The sequence below is a fragment of the Schistocerca gregaria genome, chromosome 4 (assembly GCF_023897955.1).
Source record: "Schistocerca gregaria isolate iqSchGreg1 chromosome 4, iqSchGreg1.2, whole genome shotgun sequence".
In the NCBI taxonomy this organism is placed as follows: domain Eukaryota; kingdom Metazoa; phylum Arthropoda; class Insecta; order Orthoptera; family Acrididae; genus Schistocerca; species Schistocerca gregaria.
The window spans coordinates 384,275,906-384,295,329 of NC_064923.1; the positions used below are offsets into that span (position 1 = coordinate 384,275,906).

At 39.5% G+C, this 19,424-nt stretch overlaps 1 protein-coding gene across 1 annotated transcript in view; it reads left to right on the forward strand.

Annotated features, from left to right (window-relative positions):
* The window catches only part of LOC126267423 (nephrin-like), a 1,327,372-nt gene extending 1,308,662 nt beyond the window's left edge, over positions 1–18,710 (forward strand). The window contains exon 14 of the mRNA XM_049972675.1: positions 16,561–18,710. Within this exon, the coding sequence (XP_049828632.1) occupies positions 16,561–16,761 (201 nt within the window). The 3' untranslated portion in view covers positions 16,762–18,710. The remainder of the gene's footprint in view (positions 1–16,560) is intronic.
* Positions 18,711–19,424: the final 714 nt, after the last annotated feature.

Sequence of the window (19,424 nt, forward strand, 5' to 3'; positions counted from 1 at the left end):
ACAGCGATCGGGCACACTTCCCTCCAAAGTAGACCACAAAGGCTCAGCAGTATTTAGATTTGGTAAGTTTTACAGCCAGGGAAGATGCGACACTTTCTACTCGTACTCACAAAACGTCCTTTGGGGCATGCGAGTTGTGCGAAGAGGGATCTTATCTTCTTGGAATACAACAGCACCATTGAAGAACATACGATGTGCCGTGGTGTGGACCTGATCAGTTAAAATGGTCACATAATCGTTAGGAGTAATGCGACCAGGCAGAGTAACCATGGCACCCATTGAACACCACATTATGGGCGCCGAAATCATCACCGTACCTCCACCAAGTTTCACTCCTGGGATGTTAACTCGGCCATGAACTGGAAACAGTGTGAAACAAGACTGATTCGACCAAATGATAGTCTTTCATTTCCTGCATAGTCCCGTTTTTATGTTTACAGCACAACGTGCGCTCATACGAGCTTTTTTTTTTATCACAGATGAGTGGTTTTCCAGTTCCAATTCGGTTTCAATTTCCTGCCTATTGAGCGGGTTTTGGTGCTGGTAGGATTCGCGAGTGCGATCTTCAGTTTTGCAACTGTCGTCTTCTTCTTTCTTATCTCAGTCCTTTTCAATGGTCTTCTGTAACAATCTTTCAACAAACAATTTCTTCCGCGTCGTGACTTAGCGAATGATGTTTCTTTGCTTCCAATATATGCGATATAAATCTTCGATAGCGTGCATTTTCAAATATCAAATACTTATGCTATCTTGATTGCGGAAGCACTCACATACAGAAACCGACAGTTTGCTCACCTTCGAATTCATGTATCTCCGACATAATGCAGTCACAACTATGCAGAACAGTGTTCAGATGACGAGTGACACTTGTACGATATTTAGGACATTTCACAGTTGTCTTTCGTTTTGAAACGAAACACCGCAACAGGCGGAAGTGGGCAACCTTTACATTTGTGTTCAAACATAAATTTCTCTCTGTGTTTCCACATTTTTGTACAACTACTGTGTAATACTTGATATTTCTCCGTCACAAAGGTTTAATTTTGTAACACCTTTATTGATTTTGTTCATTGAATTTCGGGTAGCTTCTACGTTATACTTCCGATGCAATCGTCAAGTTTGGTGTATTTTTACAGTAAATTGTCTGCATATGTTTTCATGTGCACTCTGATTGTGACATTCTTCACAACTAACTCAACTTTCCTAACGTTTGTATAAAATAGATTAAAAATAAAAATAAATGAAGAGCATGAGCGCATTCGTGTCAGATGTTACCAGCAGCTAAAGGAACATCAAGCTAATGAAGATGAAATGCGTTTCAACGTATTGTGTTGTCTTTTAACCGTGTTGTGAATACGTAAATATGTCAGCGTCCAACATTAATATTTAATTATCTCTACAGTTCTAAATAGTTATTCAATTACTGCATTAGCAGGCTAAATATTACTTTGAAACACGCAATAGTTATCATATGTTGTCTGTAAAGAACTGTATCTGTTTAAAATTATTCAGTTAAGATCCTTGACTACTTTCATACAAACTTAGTTCACTCTTGAATATCACTTATCTTTCATAACATGGAGACACACAACACTTGAATCGGCAAACTTTACTGAAAAGATTTCTGAGCTTTAGCTGAGAAAGCTTTATGCTCCGACACTGGCAAAGAATGGTAGAAATTAAAATAGTTTTTCATAGTATAGATTTTAATATACAATCAAGTTACCTGTGCTTAGGTTTGTCCTGGAATCAAAACACTGTCCTGTCATTTAGGTGTAGTGATCCACTATTTATTTATAATATTTTGTTAACGACACAGCATCTGTTAGTTTTGTGGTGCCAGTCGTGATACATTGTTTTCATCAGCACTGTTTATAAACATTCCTGCGTGACGCAACGGAGCCAGCGGCGTAGCACATATTGTTCGTGCGCCACAGCAGGTATAGTCTGATTCAAAAATATCTTACTGACATGGCATTGACGCGAGTGCACTACTAAAGTCTGTCATTTTATATTGTTTTAAGTTGTTAACTAAAATTAACGTCTTTTATCTTCGCAACTAATACCATTTCATTCTATGGGTGTCCATAAAATCATTTTTAAAGTTATGCTATTGTTTATTTAAAAAGATCCACAGTTTATCACGTGTCTGTCTCACATTCTTTCCGGAGTTTTTAGTTAGACATGTTTCACTGTCCAATCCATTGCCGGTGGTTTTACATTTCACACAACAGCTACATCAGTTTCGTTTTGTCATAACATAACTAGCGATCTTATTTGATGAGATTTTGGGCCTTATGTCAAAACATACTAGCAAGGATCACGTAAAAATTTACATTAATTGAAAAAATTTAAATGATGTACAGATTTACTAATCTTAGAATGCGTTTCACATATCTCTGGCCTGATTGGCCCTAGTTTCTTTACATTAGTTTTCTGCATTTTCTGGCCACGAAGTGACCTAATTTACAATTTTAAAATTAGCAAGACACAAATAAATTTGTGAAATGCAGTAAGTATATCACTTGTAACTACTACACAGAATACTTATACAAATGTACGTAGACTCAGCAGAAAAATGTTATTTACGTCTGTAGTTATTACCATTTAGTGAAGTATCTCTTTACCTGTAAATCTCTATGCCAATAAAACCGTTTTATTTTGACAGTGTTAACTTCTGCTAGTAAGCAACATCCCTCATTTGGGGTAGAACTAATTTTGTAGGTGCCACTTCATATTCTGCTTCTTTAAAAGTGATGCCTTGGAATGTGCCCGAATCAACACCAATTCATGTACACCTTATTCTTATAGGTTGGTTAATTTCTTGTCGAACTTTGTTTTACGGAGTTCTACTTGCCTAGTGATATTTCTTAACGCAATATCCATCTTTTCTTGGTGTGACTTATATTCGTTTTGCAACTTAGGTGTACCCTCAACCTATTCGTTTTTCTCCTGAATATTACCCATTAGTTCATTTGGGGTAAATCAAGTTGATAGAAGTGGTATATCATTGTATATTTAATTCAAGTTATTTAGATATTCAATCAATTTTCTTTGCTTATTAGACACATATGTGTGGATAAATTGTTTAATTCCCTGAACTTTCGTTCTACTGTGTTACTGCTAGATGAAAATCTCGATATTAACACATGTCTTAGTCCATATTCTCCTATTATATTTTTCCATCTGCTTCCAGTAAAATAGATAGCGTTATCTGTTCTAACAGTAGTAGGGCTTCCAATTGTTTTAAATTAATCTGTAGATATCTTTCACCCTATACTGGTAGCAGTTGCTACATGCAAAGCAAACATTTTCAGATATTTGGAGAATAAATCATATATAGCTAGGATGTATTTTACCCCCCGCCCTCACCCGAGATGTCGGTGGGCGTCCTTTCATGCCCATTTCAATTACTTCTCTAGGTCTTTGTGTGGGGTGTAATTCTATATCATTGAACCTATGGTTTGGTTTGGCCTTTTGGCATACATCACATGTTCTCAGTACTTCTTGGAATTTCTTTTTCAGGTTTGGGAAGAAACAATATTGTTTAATTTTAAGTGTAGTTTGCACAATTCCAAAACGTCCCCAAGCTCGGAGGGTAAACCAGATTAAATCTTATATTTGGTATGTAGGGATACACACACACCATCCACTGTAGGCTCCTTCATTTTACACAATAAAATTTTATCATCTAACCGGTAATATTGATGTAAGGCAATACGTTGTTGTTGCTTGAGGATGTCCCTAATATTTTTCCATATATGATTATTTTCGTGTGACTTTTCCAAGTTTTTCCACATTTTCTTGTATCTTTTTCTATACATCAGGTATTTTATTAATAAAGCTTTAAATTCCGTTGAATTCTCAACTGTTGCTGCGAATTCTGGCATTCCTTGTGGCAATCTGGAAAGAGTAACCGCAATAAAGTTAACTGAACCATGGACGTGTATCATCTCAATGTCCTGTAGTGCCAGAGTCCATCTAGCTAAACACCCGTGTAGAATTTACAAGAACGCGTGAAACTTAATGCTTGACGGTCGCATAGAACATTCACATGTTTTCCATACACATAATAACGGATTTTTTAAAATGATCATCGCTACCAGTTGTGTCACATTATATACCCGTTCACATTTCGTCAATATACGACTGGCGAATCCTATCATTCTTATCTCCAGTCCGTTTCATGTTGTTAAGTTTGGAACAGACATGCACCTAAAACAGCTTGCAGCATCAGTACCAATAAAGAAGTTTTTTGACATATCTGGCTGGTGCAAGATTTGTGTGTTAAGTAATGCTGCTTTAATCGTATCAAATTCTTCTATGCACTGACTGGTCAAGCACCATTGTGTATTATTTTTCAGTAATCCCAGTAATGCCTCACTGTTTAAATGTTAAATGGATAGGAAATGCCTGAAGAAGAACGCTAAACCAATGAAACTCTTTAATTGTTTTCCTAGTTTTGGGGTAAGGGAAGTTAGTAATTGCTGCCATCTTAGTGGGACCTGGTTTGATACCCTCAAGTGAAATAATATATCCTAGAAATGTAATCCTCTTTCGAGAAAATTTCGATTTCATCAAATTTACTGTGACTCCCCTTTTGGAAAACTTACTTGGAATGTCTTGCAATAGATTAATGTAATCGTCCCATTCCCTGTTTCTAGTAAGCGATCATCAACGTACGCTGTGACTCGATCGTGCAACTGTGGTCCTAGCACATTGCCAAGTGCCACATAAGTTCTTTGGCGCTTATATTTAAGCCGAAAAGAAGGACACATAGTTGAAAACTTCGCACTCCACATACGAATGCTGTACATTGTCTGGATTGCTTTGGCAACATCATTTGCCAGAATGACATTCTTAGATCTAACGAGTTTAAGTGTATTTGGCCTGTCAAAATTTTTGGATTTCGTTCCCACAGGTAAGATAATTTTGTTAATGATCTGTGTGTCAAGAACCAGCGTAATACTTTTATCTGCATTACGAAACGCAAGCGAAGGACTACTCGAAGGGGAATTGGATGTTTCAATTATACCCCAGCCCACCATCTTCCTTATCTCTTTCATGACCTCTTCCTTTTTTGTCCAGGGGACCGAGTAAGATGCACGACAATAGGTCTGATGTGGATATACCTGCATATCATAGACATATCCTTTCACAATACCAGACTTACCTGCAAATACTGTGGGGCATTTAGATAATATCTCATTAATTGTTTAGCTTGAAATTCATCAATGTTGGTTGCTTCATTTACCTTCTGCTGGATAGTGAGTGATTCTGAGAATTGAGTGTATCATTATTCTGATGGGTGTGACAGTATTTCATTTGTTCATACTCCGAGATGAGCAGTTTCGGAACTCTGACGGAAAAAATCAGATTCCTTATCGGCGAATGGGTTGCATCAAATTGACGTTTGAGCTCCATAGTCATCTGCTTCAGACGGTATTTAAAGGTGGTCCTACGAGCGAGGTCTGTTATTGCCTCCTTCGCCCGCATAAAATCTTTCCCTAGTAAGACCAGTAGCAAAATATTCTCCACTAAAAGGAATGTGCACGCTATGGCTCCAATTTCCGTTAGAATCTCGGCTTGAGTCTGGAACTTGATTGTATAGGCCTTCTGTCCTAGTGCACCAACAACATTGCAGTTTGAAAAGGGCAAAACTGGTAATTTTCTAATCTGCGAGATCCTTTTACAGAACTACATATTCAGAACTGACACACTCGCTCCGGTATGAATAAGTATAGTTGTGGACGCACCTTAATTACAGTTATTTCAGCTTCAATTATTTCTTTCTCCTCTTTGTCCAAAATGGTGGGCACTTCATACAATTCTTCACAAATGTCCCTACCCTTCTGGTATCTAATCATATATATACATTGTTCGACCTATTGCCTTCATTTCCTCCCTCGGTCACCTGTGGAAGACATACAAGGACCGATTTTAGTTTGAGAATTTCTGATTATTCGGTTCCTGCTTGGAAGGCATCTCCACTACCATTGCATTTTGTTGTTAGTTAGTGGGAGATGGTGCTACTGATTGATTCCTCTGTTGTGGATAAGGATTATCCTGCATGGGTATAACTTGCATAAAATTTATTGGCTCTGAATGCGAACCGTATGTTGGTTGCAGGTTCCAGCCACTAGGACCTGGCTGTGGCCAGTACCCTTGCCCTGACTGCATGTTTTTCGGTTTGTCTTCGAGGACTATTTTGCCTGTTTTCGGTTCTACATTTATGATTAAAATGGTTATTTCCATTGTCGTTATCACCATGTCGATGATTATTATTCGATACAGATTGGTTTTAATTGCTGTTGTTACTGTTGTATTCTACCTTTGATCCATAATTCATTTTATTGTTATTATAACTTCCATTCTTGAACTGCTTACTTTCATTTTTCCTAGGACTCTTATCATCCTTGTTCGATGTGCTCCGATTCCAAGACTGTTTTCCGTTATTATTATTATTATTATTATTATCTTTGTCAATTCCTTCAGTAGATTTTCTTACATCCTCCTGTAATAAATCTAGTGAGTCAATTATGTTAAGAAACTCCTTTATATCAGTATCAGGGACATTAAATAATTGTTGCCGAATAGTGACTGGTAACCTTTCTTTCAGAACTCTCAACAAATTTCTAGTGCTACAGGCTCATACTAGTGGAGGCCATATTTATATTTGACTTTATTTTTACTTTTAGTAACATCGTGTGTTTCGGTTTCAGTTTAACGGCAAGGTATCCCATCAGTCCGAGGACTGTACTGGCCAGGAAAGACGCTGTTATTCGGATGCATGGTCCTCAGACCGCGATTGTACTGTCATGGCTGTGTGAATGGGTCCAATATCGTCCTGAAATATGGCATCCTTGCTAGGGAACAACATTTGAATCATGGGATGTACCTGATCATCTAAGATGCTCACATAATCGTTGGCTGTAACACGGCCTTTGAGAGAAATGGTGGCACCAGCAGAATACCATGGTATGACTGCGCACACCATCATGCTTCCATCACCATGCTTAACCGTCAGAATCAGGGAATCACGATCGTAGGCTTCTTTTGGGGTTCTCCAGATGTAGACCCAGCCTGATGTTAGAAATAATGAAAACAATGAGTCTTCGGACGATATGAAGTATTTCCATTGATCAGCCGGGCAGGATTTATGCTCCTGACCCCATGTTTTAAGCTTCTCTGCGTTCCTTGTCGTCACTAATGGTTTCGGTATAGGAGCTCGTCCATGAATATTTGCCTTATTGAGTTCTCGGCGGACAGTGCCGATAGATACGGGCTCTCGAAAATGGCTATTGAGCTGTGCAGTCAGTTTTGTGTTGTTCTGAAGTAGCGTACGGCGACCTCTCTCATTTAATTTTGATTAGCGTTTACTACACGATGATGTCTTTTCATGATTTACATAGGCTGTGATGACAACTGAGTCAGTTGCTATTGAAACATTCAATAAGTTGGCAGTTTTGGTTACTGATGCTCCAGCTAATCGGGCACCCACAGTCTGCCCCCTTTGAAACTCTGTTAGGTCTTTCATTCCACGTCGGCCACGGGCCTCTGACTGCAAATACTAATTGTGCACCACTCGTAAACAACCTGCACTGATGCCTAGTCAGTACTGAACACGCAGAGTACAGCGCGACGCTTGCTTTACTTGCGTTGTTGACCTTTAACACAACCATCTCATTACTACCACTGTTCACATTACTTTGCCTATCCCCTGTACAAACAGTATTTTTTATATCTGTTTTTTTTTTTTCCTTTTCATTTCCTTTTTCTTGTGATACGTAAGCTTGGGCCATCCAAGAAATTCTCTTCCCTTAAAATTCTGGCTATACAATGGCGTCACTGGATATGGATGTAGTGGATATGTGGTCAGCACAACGCTCTCAGGTCTTTGTCAGTTTTCGTGCCACTACTTCTCAATCAAGCAGCTCCTCACGTGACCTCACAAAGGCTGAGTGTACCCCTTTTCCCAACAGCACTCGCCAGACCTTGACGGTGACCCACGCAAGTGCTAGCAAGCCCGAAAGCTTTCAACATGAGTGTTCTGAGGGGAACGTGTGCTATCACTGCGGTACGACTGTTGGCTGTCTTCTTTCAAGACTTTGCGTTTCCTTGTTTTTTCCTGATGTCTTAAAAGATGTCCTATCATCCTATCCCTTATCCTTGTCAGTGCTTACCACATACGGTTTTCCTCTTCGAATCTGCTCAGAACCTCCTCATTCCTTACCTTATCAGTCCACCTAACTTTCAACATTCGCCTATAGTACCACACTTCAAATGCTTCGATTCTCTTCTGTTCCGGTTTTCCCACAGTCCATGTTCCACTACCATACAATGCTGTGTTCCAGACATGCATTATCAGAAATTTGCTCCTGAAACTAAGGCTTTGATACTAGTTGACTTCTATTATCCAGGAATGACGTTTTGCCGGGGCTAGTCTGCATTTGATACCCTTCTTCCTCCGTTCGTCATTGGTTATTTTGCTGCGTAGGTAACAGAAATCCTTATCTTCATCTGCTTCCTGACCTTCAAAAAATTGGTTCTTCAATCTACAGATTGAACAGTACGGGGGAAAGACTACAGCCCTGTCTTCCTCCGTTAATAATTCCAGCGCTTGGTTCTCAGTCGTCCACTCTTATTATTCTCTCTCGGCTCATGTACTTGTTGGGGTATATTACCTGTCTCTCCCTACGGCTTACCCATATGTTTCTTAGAATTTCGAGCTTCTTGGACCTATTTACATTGTCGAACGCTTTTTCCAGGTCGACAAATCCTGTGCACGTGTTTTTATTTTTCTTTGGTAGTCTCTCTACCGTTATCAAATGAAAATCAAAGTTGCCTGTCTGGTGCCTTTTCTTTTTCTAAAGCCAAACTGATAATCATCTTACACATCTTCAAAATATTTTCCCTTCTTCTGTATATTGTTCTTGTGAGCAACTTGGATGCATCAGCTGTTAAGCTGATCGTGCGATAAATGTCACTCATGTCAGTTCTTTTAGTGTTCGGAATTGAGCGAATACTACTTTTTCGAAGGTCAGATGTTATCTCGCCAGACTCATATATCCTACACCCCAACGTGAACAGTCGTTTAGTTGCCACTTCCCCCAGTGATATCAGGAATTCTGATTGGATGTTGTGTACCCCACCAAGGTTTTCTTAAATTCTAATATTGGATCACCTTTTCTAATCTAAAGCGACTCCTGTTCCTTCTTCTGTCGCATCAGACAGATTTCCCCCCCCCCCCCCCCCCCCCATCGTGCCCGAAGGTTGTTTTGACTCTCCTGCATACAGAATCAGTCGTTCCGACAGTCATGTCGTTTTCGAGTTCTTCACATTTTTACTGCAGTCATTTCGTTTTAGCTTCGCTGCACTTCCTAATTATTTCATTCCTCAGCGACTTGTGTTCCTGTATTCCTGAATTTCCCTGAACATTTTTGTACTTCCTTCCTTCAACGATCAACTGAAGTATTTCTTCTGTTACCAAAGGCTTCTTCGCAGTTGCCTTCTTTGTACCTGTGAGTTTGTTTCCACGTTCTGTGCTTGACCTTTACAGACATGTCCATTCCTCTTCAACTGTGCTGCGTACTGAACTATTCCTTATTGCTGTATCAATAGCCTTAGATCTAGGTTGAGCCTTTCCATATTCCTTTTCAGAATTTCTAGCTTCAAATGTTCAAATGAGTGTGAATTTCTAAGGGACCACACTGCTGAGGTTATCGGTCGCTAGACATACACACTACTTAAAATAACTTATGCTAAGAGCAAAACACACACCCATGCCCCAGGGAGGACTCGAAACTCCGGCGGGAGGGGCCGCACAGTCCGTGACGTGCTGCCTCAAACCACGCGGTTACTCCGCACGGCTATTCTAGTTTCCCTACCACTTTCAAGTTTGGGACGTTCCACGCCCCAACTCGTTATCTCTTCGTTGATTATTCATTCTTTTTCTCATTGTAGCCTCCCCCCTTGGCAATCCCCACCCAGAGACCCCAATGGGGGACTATTCTGAAATCTTTCTCCATTGGAGAGATCATCATGCCACTTTTTGAGTTACAGGCCATATGTCCTGTGGATACGCGTGATGTGTCTGTAATGTAGTGGTTTCAATTGCCTGCTTTGCGTAATCCATACTTATTTCAGGAATATATGTTTCTCTCTCTCTCTCTCTCTCTCTCTCTCTCTCTCTCTCTCTCTCTCTCTCTGTGTGTGTGTGTGTGTGTGTGTGTGTGTGTGTGTGTGTACGTGCGCGCTTGCGTACATGTGTCTGTACGTATGTGTATGTATAGTTTGCATATACTCTTAAACCACTGCAAACGATTTCATCCAAACTTAGTACAAATATCCCATAATGCCAGGCAACAATCGCTGTCGGTGTGAGAACCAACTGCCTATTATAGGTACGAAGATATGACGCCTTAAACTATGAGATGCGTTAAAAACCGACGCATTATGCATAATATCTAAATGTATTTCTTCTACGCTACTAAATTTCCCAGGCAGTATCCACATATGCACATGTAGAAGTAAATCACAGTACCACACACAGTTCAGGAGATACGGCATCATAAACACTGAGATGCGTGAAATATTGCCGCATTGCGCATGACGTTTATATTTATTAATTTCTCTACTAACTCAATTCACAACACATTTCAGTGGCAGTATGTCGCTGAATGTACCTATGCAAAAATATCCCTGTAGGACACGCAGAACAGCTATGAAACGAGTGAAAACAGCTGCATCATTCATGAAGTTTTAAGACATTTATTATTTACTATAAGACATTCTTACGGTCCAGTCAACTTAAGGAAATCCGTTACTCTTGGCAGCACTTTCAACTCCGAAGCGCAAATGGCTGTAGGCAAAAACTGTAGCTGACTATACACTGAAGCCACAGATATCATGGCACCGTGGTATACACTTGTACAGATGGCAGTAGTATTGCATACTCAAGGCACAAAAGGGCATTTCATTGGTGGAGCTGTTATCTGTACTTAGGAGATTAACGTGAGAAGGCCTCCGACATGTTTACAGCCACACAACGGAAACTAACAGACACGGAAGGCGCTCAGTCCGGTACCGCGCGACTACTACGGTCGCAGATTCGAATCCTGTCTCGGGCATGGATGTGTGTGATGTCCTTAGGTTAGTTAGGTTTAAGTAGTTCTAAGTTCTAGGGTACTGATGACCAAAGATGTTAAGTCCCATAGTGCTCAGAGCCATTTCAACTTTTTTGGTTTTCCGCATGGCTGGAAACATCCCACATTCACGACCAGCACCATCCCTCTACCCTTTTTTCATCTGTAACAATTTCTAGAATAATTTACACTAAGTAACTACACATATACATATGAAAAACCAGGTTTAGTGAATTTTGATGTACAGTTGACACGGAAATAAGTCAGGGTGGTAACTTTACTGTTACATCGAGCAGGAGGTCTTTTGGCACCTCCCAAGTTCCCCTAAACTTTCATGTTTCATGTACTGTACACTGTGTTTTGATGCATCTCCGGTGTTACAAAACTGTCGAATATCTAAAATCATTTATTGGAAGATGTTCTTTGATACATACATTATGATGAAAATAGGTGTAATCCGCTGAATTACAGACCCCAACAGTAACGACTATCTCACGAAGTGCTAACTGCTACCGATAGGGGACATAGAATTCATTCCATGTTTCTAGATTTCCAATGTTCTTTTTGACACCGTTCCTCAGAAGCGACTTCTAATTAAGTTCCGTGCCTATGAAGTTTCTTCTAAGCTGTCTGACTGGATATCTGTCAGAAATATCATAGTTTGTAACAACTGACGCAAAACCAGAGAGTAAAACAGAAGTAAAATGTGGTGTTGCTCCTGACCTACATAAACGATTATGGAAAAATTTAAGCAGTCCTATTACGCTGTTTTGCTGATGATACTGTCACAAAAAACACAAGAGTAGGAGGTATCCTTGGAAATGGCAGGTTGATTTCAGTTAGATTACATCATGGTCAGGTAGAGATCCCGAAATCAGATTCTGGATTGTAAGGCGTACCCAGGAGCTGTTCATTTTTAGAGCACAGCTTACCAGCTTAGGGACAGAAGTGATGACACTTTCTGCAGGACCTGACCATCATTTTGCAGGACGATGCTCAAACACGTACAGTGCAAGCTGTTGGCTGGTTCAAATGGCTCTGAGCATTATGGGACTTAACGTCTGTGGTCATCAGTCCCCTAGAACTTAGAACTACTTAAACCTAACTAACCTAAGGACATCACACAACACCCAGCCATCACAAGGAAGAGAAAATCCCTGACCCCACCGGGAATCGAACCCGGGAACCCGGGCGTGGGAAGCGAAAACACTAACGCACGAGATGCGGGCTGCAAGCTGTTACTGATTTGTTTAACTGATGGGGCTGCTAAGTGCTGTACCAGATACTGCACTCCCCTGACTTAAACCCTCGTGAGTTCAATTCGATTTCTAAACACATCACGGCATTCGCTTGAGAACTGCCACAAATTCGTCAGGTAATAGACCGCGCCGCTCGAACTGTCAACACAACTGTTTCTGCTAAGAGCATCCTACGTTTTCCACGTCACTGTCAACTGGTTATACACAATGCTGGTGACTACTTCGAACGTCAGTAAGACTTTCGAAAACGTATATATTTTGTATGAGCTGTAAATAAATATTGGCTACTATTACAGTTCCAAGCCAAGTACAATATGTACAAGAACCAAGGGGAATAATATGAGTGAACGACCAAGAACGAAATGCTCAGATTAAAAAGGGTATAAGGCAGGGATATAGTCTTTCACCCCTAATATTCAGTTTTTAGGTCGAAGAAGCAATGATGGAAATAAAGGAAAGTTTCAGGACTGGAATTAAAATTCAAGGTAAAGAGTCTCAGTGATGCAATTCACTGATGACATTGCTATCCTGAGTGAAAGTGAAGAAGAATTATGTGATCTGCTGAATGGAATAACAGTCTAATGAGTGCAGAATATGGATTGAGCGTAAATCGAAGGAAGACGAATGTAATGAAAAGTTGCAGAAATTAGAATACTATCAAACATAGGCCTTAATTTCAGAAAGATGTTTCTGTGAATATACGTTTGGAGCACAGGAATGTATGGTAGTTAAACATGGACTGTGGGAAAACCGGAACAGAAGAGAATTGAAGCATTTGAGATGTCCTGCTATAGCCGAATGTTGAAAACTAGGTGGAATGATACGGTAAGGAAAGAGGAGGTTCGGCGCAGAATGGGAGAGAAAAGGAATATAAGGAAAACAGTGACAAGGAGAAGAGACAGGATGATAGATCTTCTGTTCAGATGTCGGGGACTGACTTCCATGTTACTAGAGGGAACTATAGAGGGCCAAAACTGCAGAAGAAACAGAGGTTGGAATACATCGAGCAGGTAATTGAGGCTGTGGCCTGCAAGTACTACTCTGAGATGAAGAGGATGGCACAGGGGAGAAATTCGTGGCGGGCAGCAACCGACCAGTCAGAAGACTGATGACTCAAAAATAAATAAAAAGACTATCATTTACCGTCATGTAAAGTCATCACATGATGTAAAGGAATTGCAAAATGATTTAGACAAGATATCTGTACAAGGTATCCGTATGGTGCAAAAAGTGGCAATTGACTAAATCATAAGAAGTATGAAGTCATCTCCGTCATAACTACAAGAAATACGCTAAATTTCAGTTACACGACAGGTGACAAATATAAGGGCTGTAAACTCAACTACATATATAGGGATTACGATCAAGAATAAACGAAATTGGAGCGATGACGTAGATAATTCTGTGCTGAAGGCGAAACAGATACAATGATTTATTGGCAAAACACTTAGAAAATGTAACAGGTCTACTAAAGAGGTTGTTTACCCTTTGCTTGTCCGCCCTTTCCGGGAGTATTGCTGTACGTTGTGGGTTCGGTATTAGATAGGATTGACTGAGGACATCGAAAAAGTTGAAAGAAGGGCAGCTCGTTTTGTACTGTCGCGGAATAGAGAAGAGAGTGCCATGGATATGATACACGAACTAGCGTGGTAGCATTAAAACAAAACCGTTTTTCGCAGCATAATTGAGTGTCAATTCGTACAGTACAATATGTGTTGGACTACAAGTGTTAAATCTATTCAACTGTAACACTCAATGAAAATTCCAGTAGTCCGCTATAGCTGTATTCATTTAAATCGAGTAGAGACCCACACAACCGGTTTCGCAGCTTGTAAGCTGCATTTTCTGGTGTACGTAAACGCTATGTCATAAGGTACAGGAATTTACAGAATGCCGCAGAGTAACTGTCGAGGTGGCTAGGCAAAGTTCTTAGGTCTCCTCAATCGACAAAAGCCAACATAAACGATGAATGTCCAGTTTGTATTAAAATCATGAACTGTCATCAGGGTACCGATTGTAATATGTTCCCGTCGGCCTATGTTACGCAACAGACATTTTCTAGGGGCATTGTCAGTTGCTTGACGTGGATCGACGGGAACATATTTTAGTCGGTAAACTTATGAAAGCCGTGATTTTAATACAGGCTGGACATTCATGATTTATGCTGACTTTTACCTGTTGAAGAGGCTTAAGAACTTTGCCTAGCCAAGTTAACCGTTACTCTGCGGCATTCTGTACTCCCTATACCAAATGATATGGTTTTATTATTTATTTTATGGCCTTCATTGGACCACTCTACTCAAAAATACAAAGTTGTAAACAAGTTGTTACACAGGGATACAATTTGGTTCAACAATAACTTAATATGCTATTTAGGTAATATAATTATTAGATGAAAGGTGTTTTGCTCTTATGTCTGCCCAATATTTTTGCATTCTTTCAGATCTTTTCTTTCTTTCTTAATCTGAGACCTCTCTTTCTGTAGTCCTTTTACTGATTTGCGTTTGTAGTCTGGTTTGCAGGTCTTGCAGTATTCTGGTTTCCTCTGTCTTGTTTTTTAGGTCATCTACCGTAATTTGAATTTATTTTATATCTTCCTTAATATCTGTGATCCATTTAATGTCGCTCTTGTTATTTTACAATTTTTGTATTATTTTTTAACTAACTCGGTTTTCTGGAGTTCTCATCAGATGTTTTTTTAGGTCATCTACCGTAATTTGATGTTCTTTTATATCTTCCTTAATATCTGTGATCCAATTAATGTCGCTCTTGCTATTCCACAATTTTTGTATTATTTTTTTACTAACTCTGTTTTCTGGAGTTCTCATCAGATGTCCAAAGAATGAGATGCGTTTCTTCCTGATCGTGCTCATGACTGGTTCTATTTTCTTATATACTGTTTCATTTGATGCTATTCTCCAAAGTCCATTTATTTTATACTGTTTATTTATACATGTCCTAATTATTCTTCTTTCTATTTTTAGTATTCTGTCAATTTCTGATGTATTAGTTGTTTTGAAGATAGTTTCTGCTGCATACGTTATTTCTGGTTGTGTAACTCTTTTATAGTGTTTTAATTTTGCATCTATCGATAGCCTTTTTGTTGTACGTAGTTTTGGTAATGTAATTTGTGTAGTTCAGTTTTTTTTATTCTATTCTGCCATGATGGCTTCTCATTTAGATTGTATGTTATTATTTCGCCTAAATGGTTCAAATGGCTCTAATCACTATGGGACTTAACATCTTAGGTCATTAGTCCTCTAGAACTTAAAACTACTTAAACCTAACTAACCTAAGGACATCACACAACACCCAGCCATCACGAGGCAGAGAAAATCCCTGACCCTTCCGGGAATCGAACCCGGGAACCCGTGTGCGGGAAGCGAGAACGCTACCGCACCACCACGAGATGTAGGCCTTCACCTAAATATTTAAATTTATCAACAATTTTGATTTCCTGTTCTCCTTTTTTAATTTTGTTTGCAAGTGGTGGATAAGTTATTATAATCTCCGTTTTTCAAATGATATTCTAAGGCCTAGTTTCTCTGCTATTTATTGTAGTGATTTCAGTTGTGGCCTGGCTTCTTGAACGGTGTTGGCCATTTATATACACCAGAAGATGCAATTTAAAAGTTGCGAAGCCGGTTGGGTGGGACTCCAATCGACTAAGATAAATATAGCTACAGCGGTCTATTGGTCTTTTCATTCAGTTTTACATCTTAATAAATTTAAAACCTGTATTTAAACACCTGTTGTTCTATATGAACTGCCAACCAGTTATTTATAACCATTTTAGTTGTGGTTGCCGCAGTTCTTTAATTTCCTGCGGCAGGACCTTCTAATGAAATTTCCGTCACCAGCTATCTCTTCATAGTGTGAAAATATTTCGTTGGCCCACAAACACAGGGAAAATGATTACCATAAGAAAGTAACAGAAATCAGAGCTCGCACGGAAAGATATAAGAGCTAGTTTCTCCCGAGCGCTGCTCGAGATTGGAACGGTACAGAAGTAGCTTAAAAGTTGTTTTATGAACCCTCTTCCGGGCATTTGATTGAGAACTGCAGAGTAATCATGTGAATGTAGATGTAGATGTTTCAGTGCAAATGTTTCGGGAAATAGATCACTGGTTTCTCTAGTGACACGCGTTGTGTTGCAGGACCAGTCCCACATCGCTGGGATGAAGGTGCTGGAGCCAGTGCTCTCGGAGCAGCAAGTACTGGACAGGGGACGCAGCGCACCGATCCAGCTGGGCATGCAGCAGCCACAGAAGCCCAGAGACCTGGTGGCTCTCAGGAGGGGCTCCACGGTGGCTACCGAAGTGCTTCCGGAAGACACGCAACAGGAGAGCTGCGTCTAGATTACCCAGAGCACGCAACACAGAAAACACATTTACTATAAAATCCACTGGAGCCACAAGTCCAACAACTAATGCGGTCGTGGTTGCTTCTCATCAGTTAAGTTACGAGTAGCATGGAAATTCCACACATTACGCTCTAATTTTACAACTTAATCTCTTAGTGCAAAGGAAGACAATCATCAGGGATGCCTATCGAAGGTACGTGCAAACCGCAACATCGAGAATGCAGTTAGGTGCTACTTACGCACTGATGAAAGCTAAGGTGGCTCAGCACATGAAGAATCTATGATTACCGGCTGAGGTTACTAAGGTGGCTCAGAACGTAAAGAATCTAAGATTACCGACTAAGGGTCCTTTCGATTTCCCTATGGTCATACAGCTTGGCACGAATTCGCCAGATTTTGCTACAGTAATCCAGTACTTTGTTGACAAAATTCATTCTCGCAGGCTGTCAAAATGTTCACGTATATTCAGCATCAATGACAGAAATGTACGAAAGAGTAAGTATACGGGTACAGATAAGGTAACAAGTTCAAAGCTGTTACCGTAATATTTCAGTCTGTTGCTTCTGCTTCCCTTGTTCTTCACAGCCACAATAGTATTGTGATAGACTTAAATTATTTCTTCGTGTTGCATAGATTATATCTCATGAAAGAGAGATGAAAATATCTCTGCGACGACTTCCTGCCATCGAAAAGGACTTCGAAACGGACACTATATGTTGGAAACCTTTGGAATAGAGAACTGTATTCATTATCTCTTTAAACACATTATCATGCTTTCTTCTTCTAGCCTGTTTCACTTTGATTGCATTATTAAGCTTCATATGTCTCCAGACTTTATTATGGCCAGCATTCCAGTTAATGTCATGTGGTCTTTTAAATTATGTGAAAATCAGGTATTTTGCTTTGAGCCGTAAGGGTAAACTGCAGTTAAATTTAAATCTACGTAAAAGTAGAAATTAATCCCTAGTTATATTGGTATACTCTTTAGTTTGTTGACTCTGGGGCAATTGTTTTTTACTGACTTTTAAGACAGGTGACACAAAAGAATCAAATATCATGGGTAATAATTTTCATTTAAACTTTGCGAGCCTTGTCAAGATAAACGAAACCGAGAACAGCCTAAAAATGTTCGGAGGATTGAAGCAGAAGACGGATTTGTGTTACTGCCTGGAGCACTCACATTCCTGGAGATACGTAAGTCAATAACTCATTGATGTTATTCTGTTTGGCGACTAGGACTCTTCATCATTGTGCAGCTGTGGGAGATTTGTGTGTGACGTAACTACTCATCAAGTTTTATAACGTTTGAATAGTTACTATTGTTCAAAATGGGATAAGAAAGAAACTGAGCAGGACTAACTAATACATATTATTTAAATATTCCATTCAGCTTGAGTAAACTGTTACACGAAAATGTGGATCGATAATAGTACAATTATTTGGAGCAATGCGTGACGAGATCAAAGAGAAACAGGCGTGAAAGTCTATAGTACTTCCGAATTTGAGTCCAGTCCGGAAGCGGCAAAGCATGTCGCTATGTGTAAAGGAACCCTTAATCTACAGACTCTCTATTAAGGTATTTAGAGAACAAGATAAAGTCTGGCTTCTTATAGACAGTGTGTGAACGATTTTGTGTAGGTAAAACTTACAACGGATAATGTATGTATTTTTTTGTAACGTACTGAAATGTTTCTTACGGATAACCCTGTCTTTTACCTATTTGTATGTTCTAAACTAAGTGTTACTGGAAATGCAAATTAATTGTTTCGGTATTCGTTAATGGATGTCTATAGTTTATTGTAAACTGTATCTGTTCCTATCGAGATGTTACTGAACTGAATAAAAATTTTTAAAGTACATGTTTCCACGAAAACCATGAGACGTTTTCACAGACGACTCTTACACACGTTGTAATGGGAAAAAAAAAACTATTTTATCCCAAGAACAGAGGAAACTTCAAAGGAAATAACGAAACAATATTATGTCCTTATCGATGTTTCCCATGTTCCTTCTCTTGTATTGGTTTTCTATGACAATCGATATAGTTCTACATTTTAAAACTGTTGATTTCATAATCGCCACCAGAAAAATAAATAATGAAAATGTAGAAATTATAGCACAGCACTTGGTTTTGTAATTGATCATTCCTCAATTATGATAAACTACTTATGCCAGTAAAGTTGACGCTCTTAACGACGGTGATAACTGGAAAATGAACAGCCTACTGAAGCCACATTTAAAACTAACTGCTTCAATTGTTTAAAAGAGATGTAGTGTAATACTTGATGTTAGTTCACCATATCCCGAAATAATTTTTTTTTCTATTGAGGATTTTCTTATGTATACAAACCTGAAAACTGGAACAGAGATCAACATAAACATCATTCCCGCCATTTTTATTGCTCATGAAAACCACACATTGCATGTTGTACCACAATACAGCGAGGCCCTCAGAGGTGGTGCCAACGACTGCTGCACACACCATTATCTCTAATACCCAGTAGCACGTTCTCTTGCCTTGATGCATGCCTGTATTCGTCGTGACATACTATCCACAAGTGCGTCAGGGTGTTGGTCCAGATTGTCCCACTCCTCGTCGTAGATCCCTCAGAGTGGTTGGTGGGACACGTCGTCTATAAACAGCCATTTTCACACTAC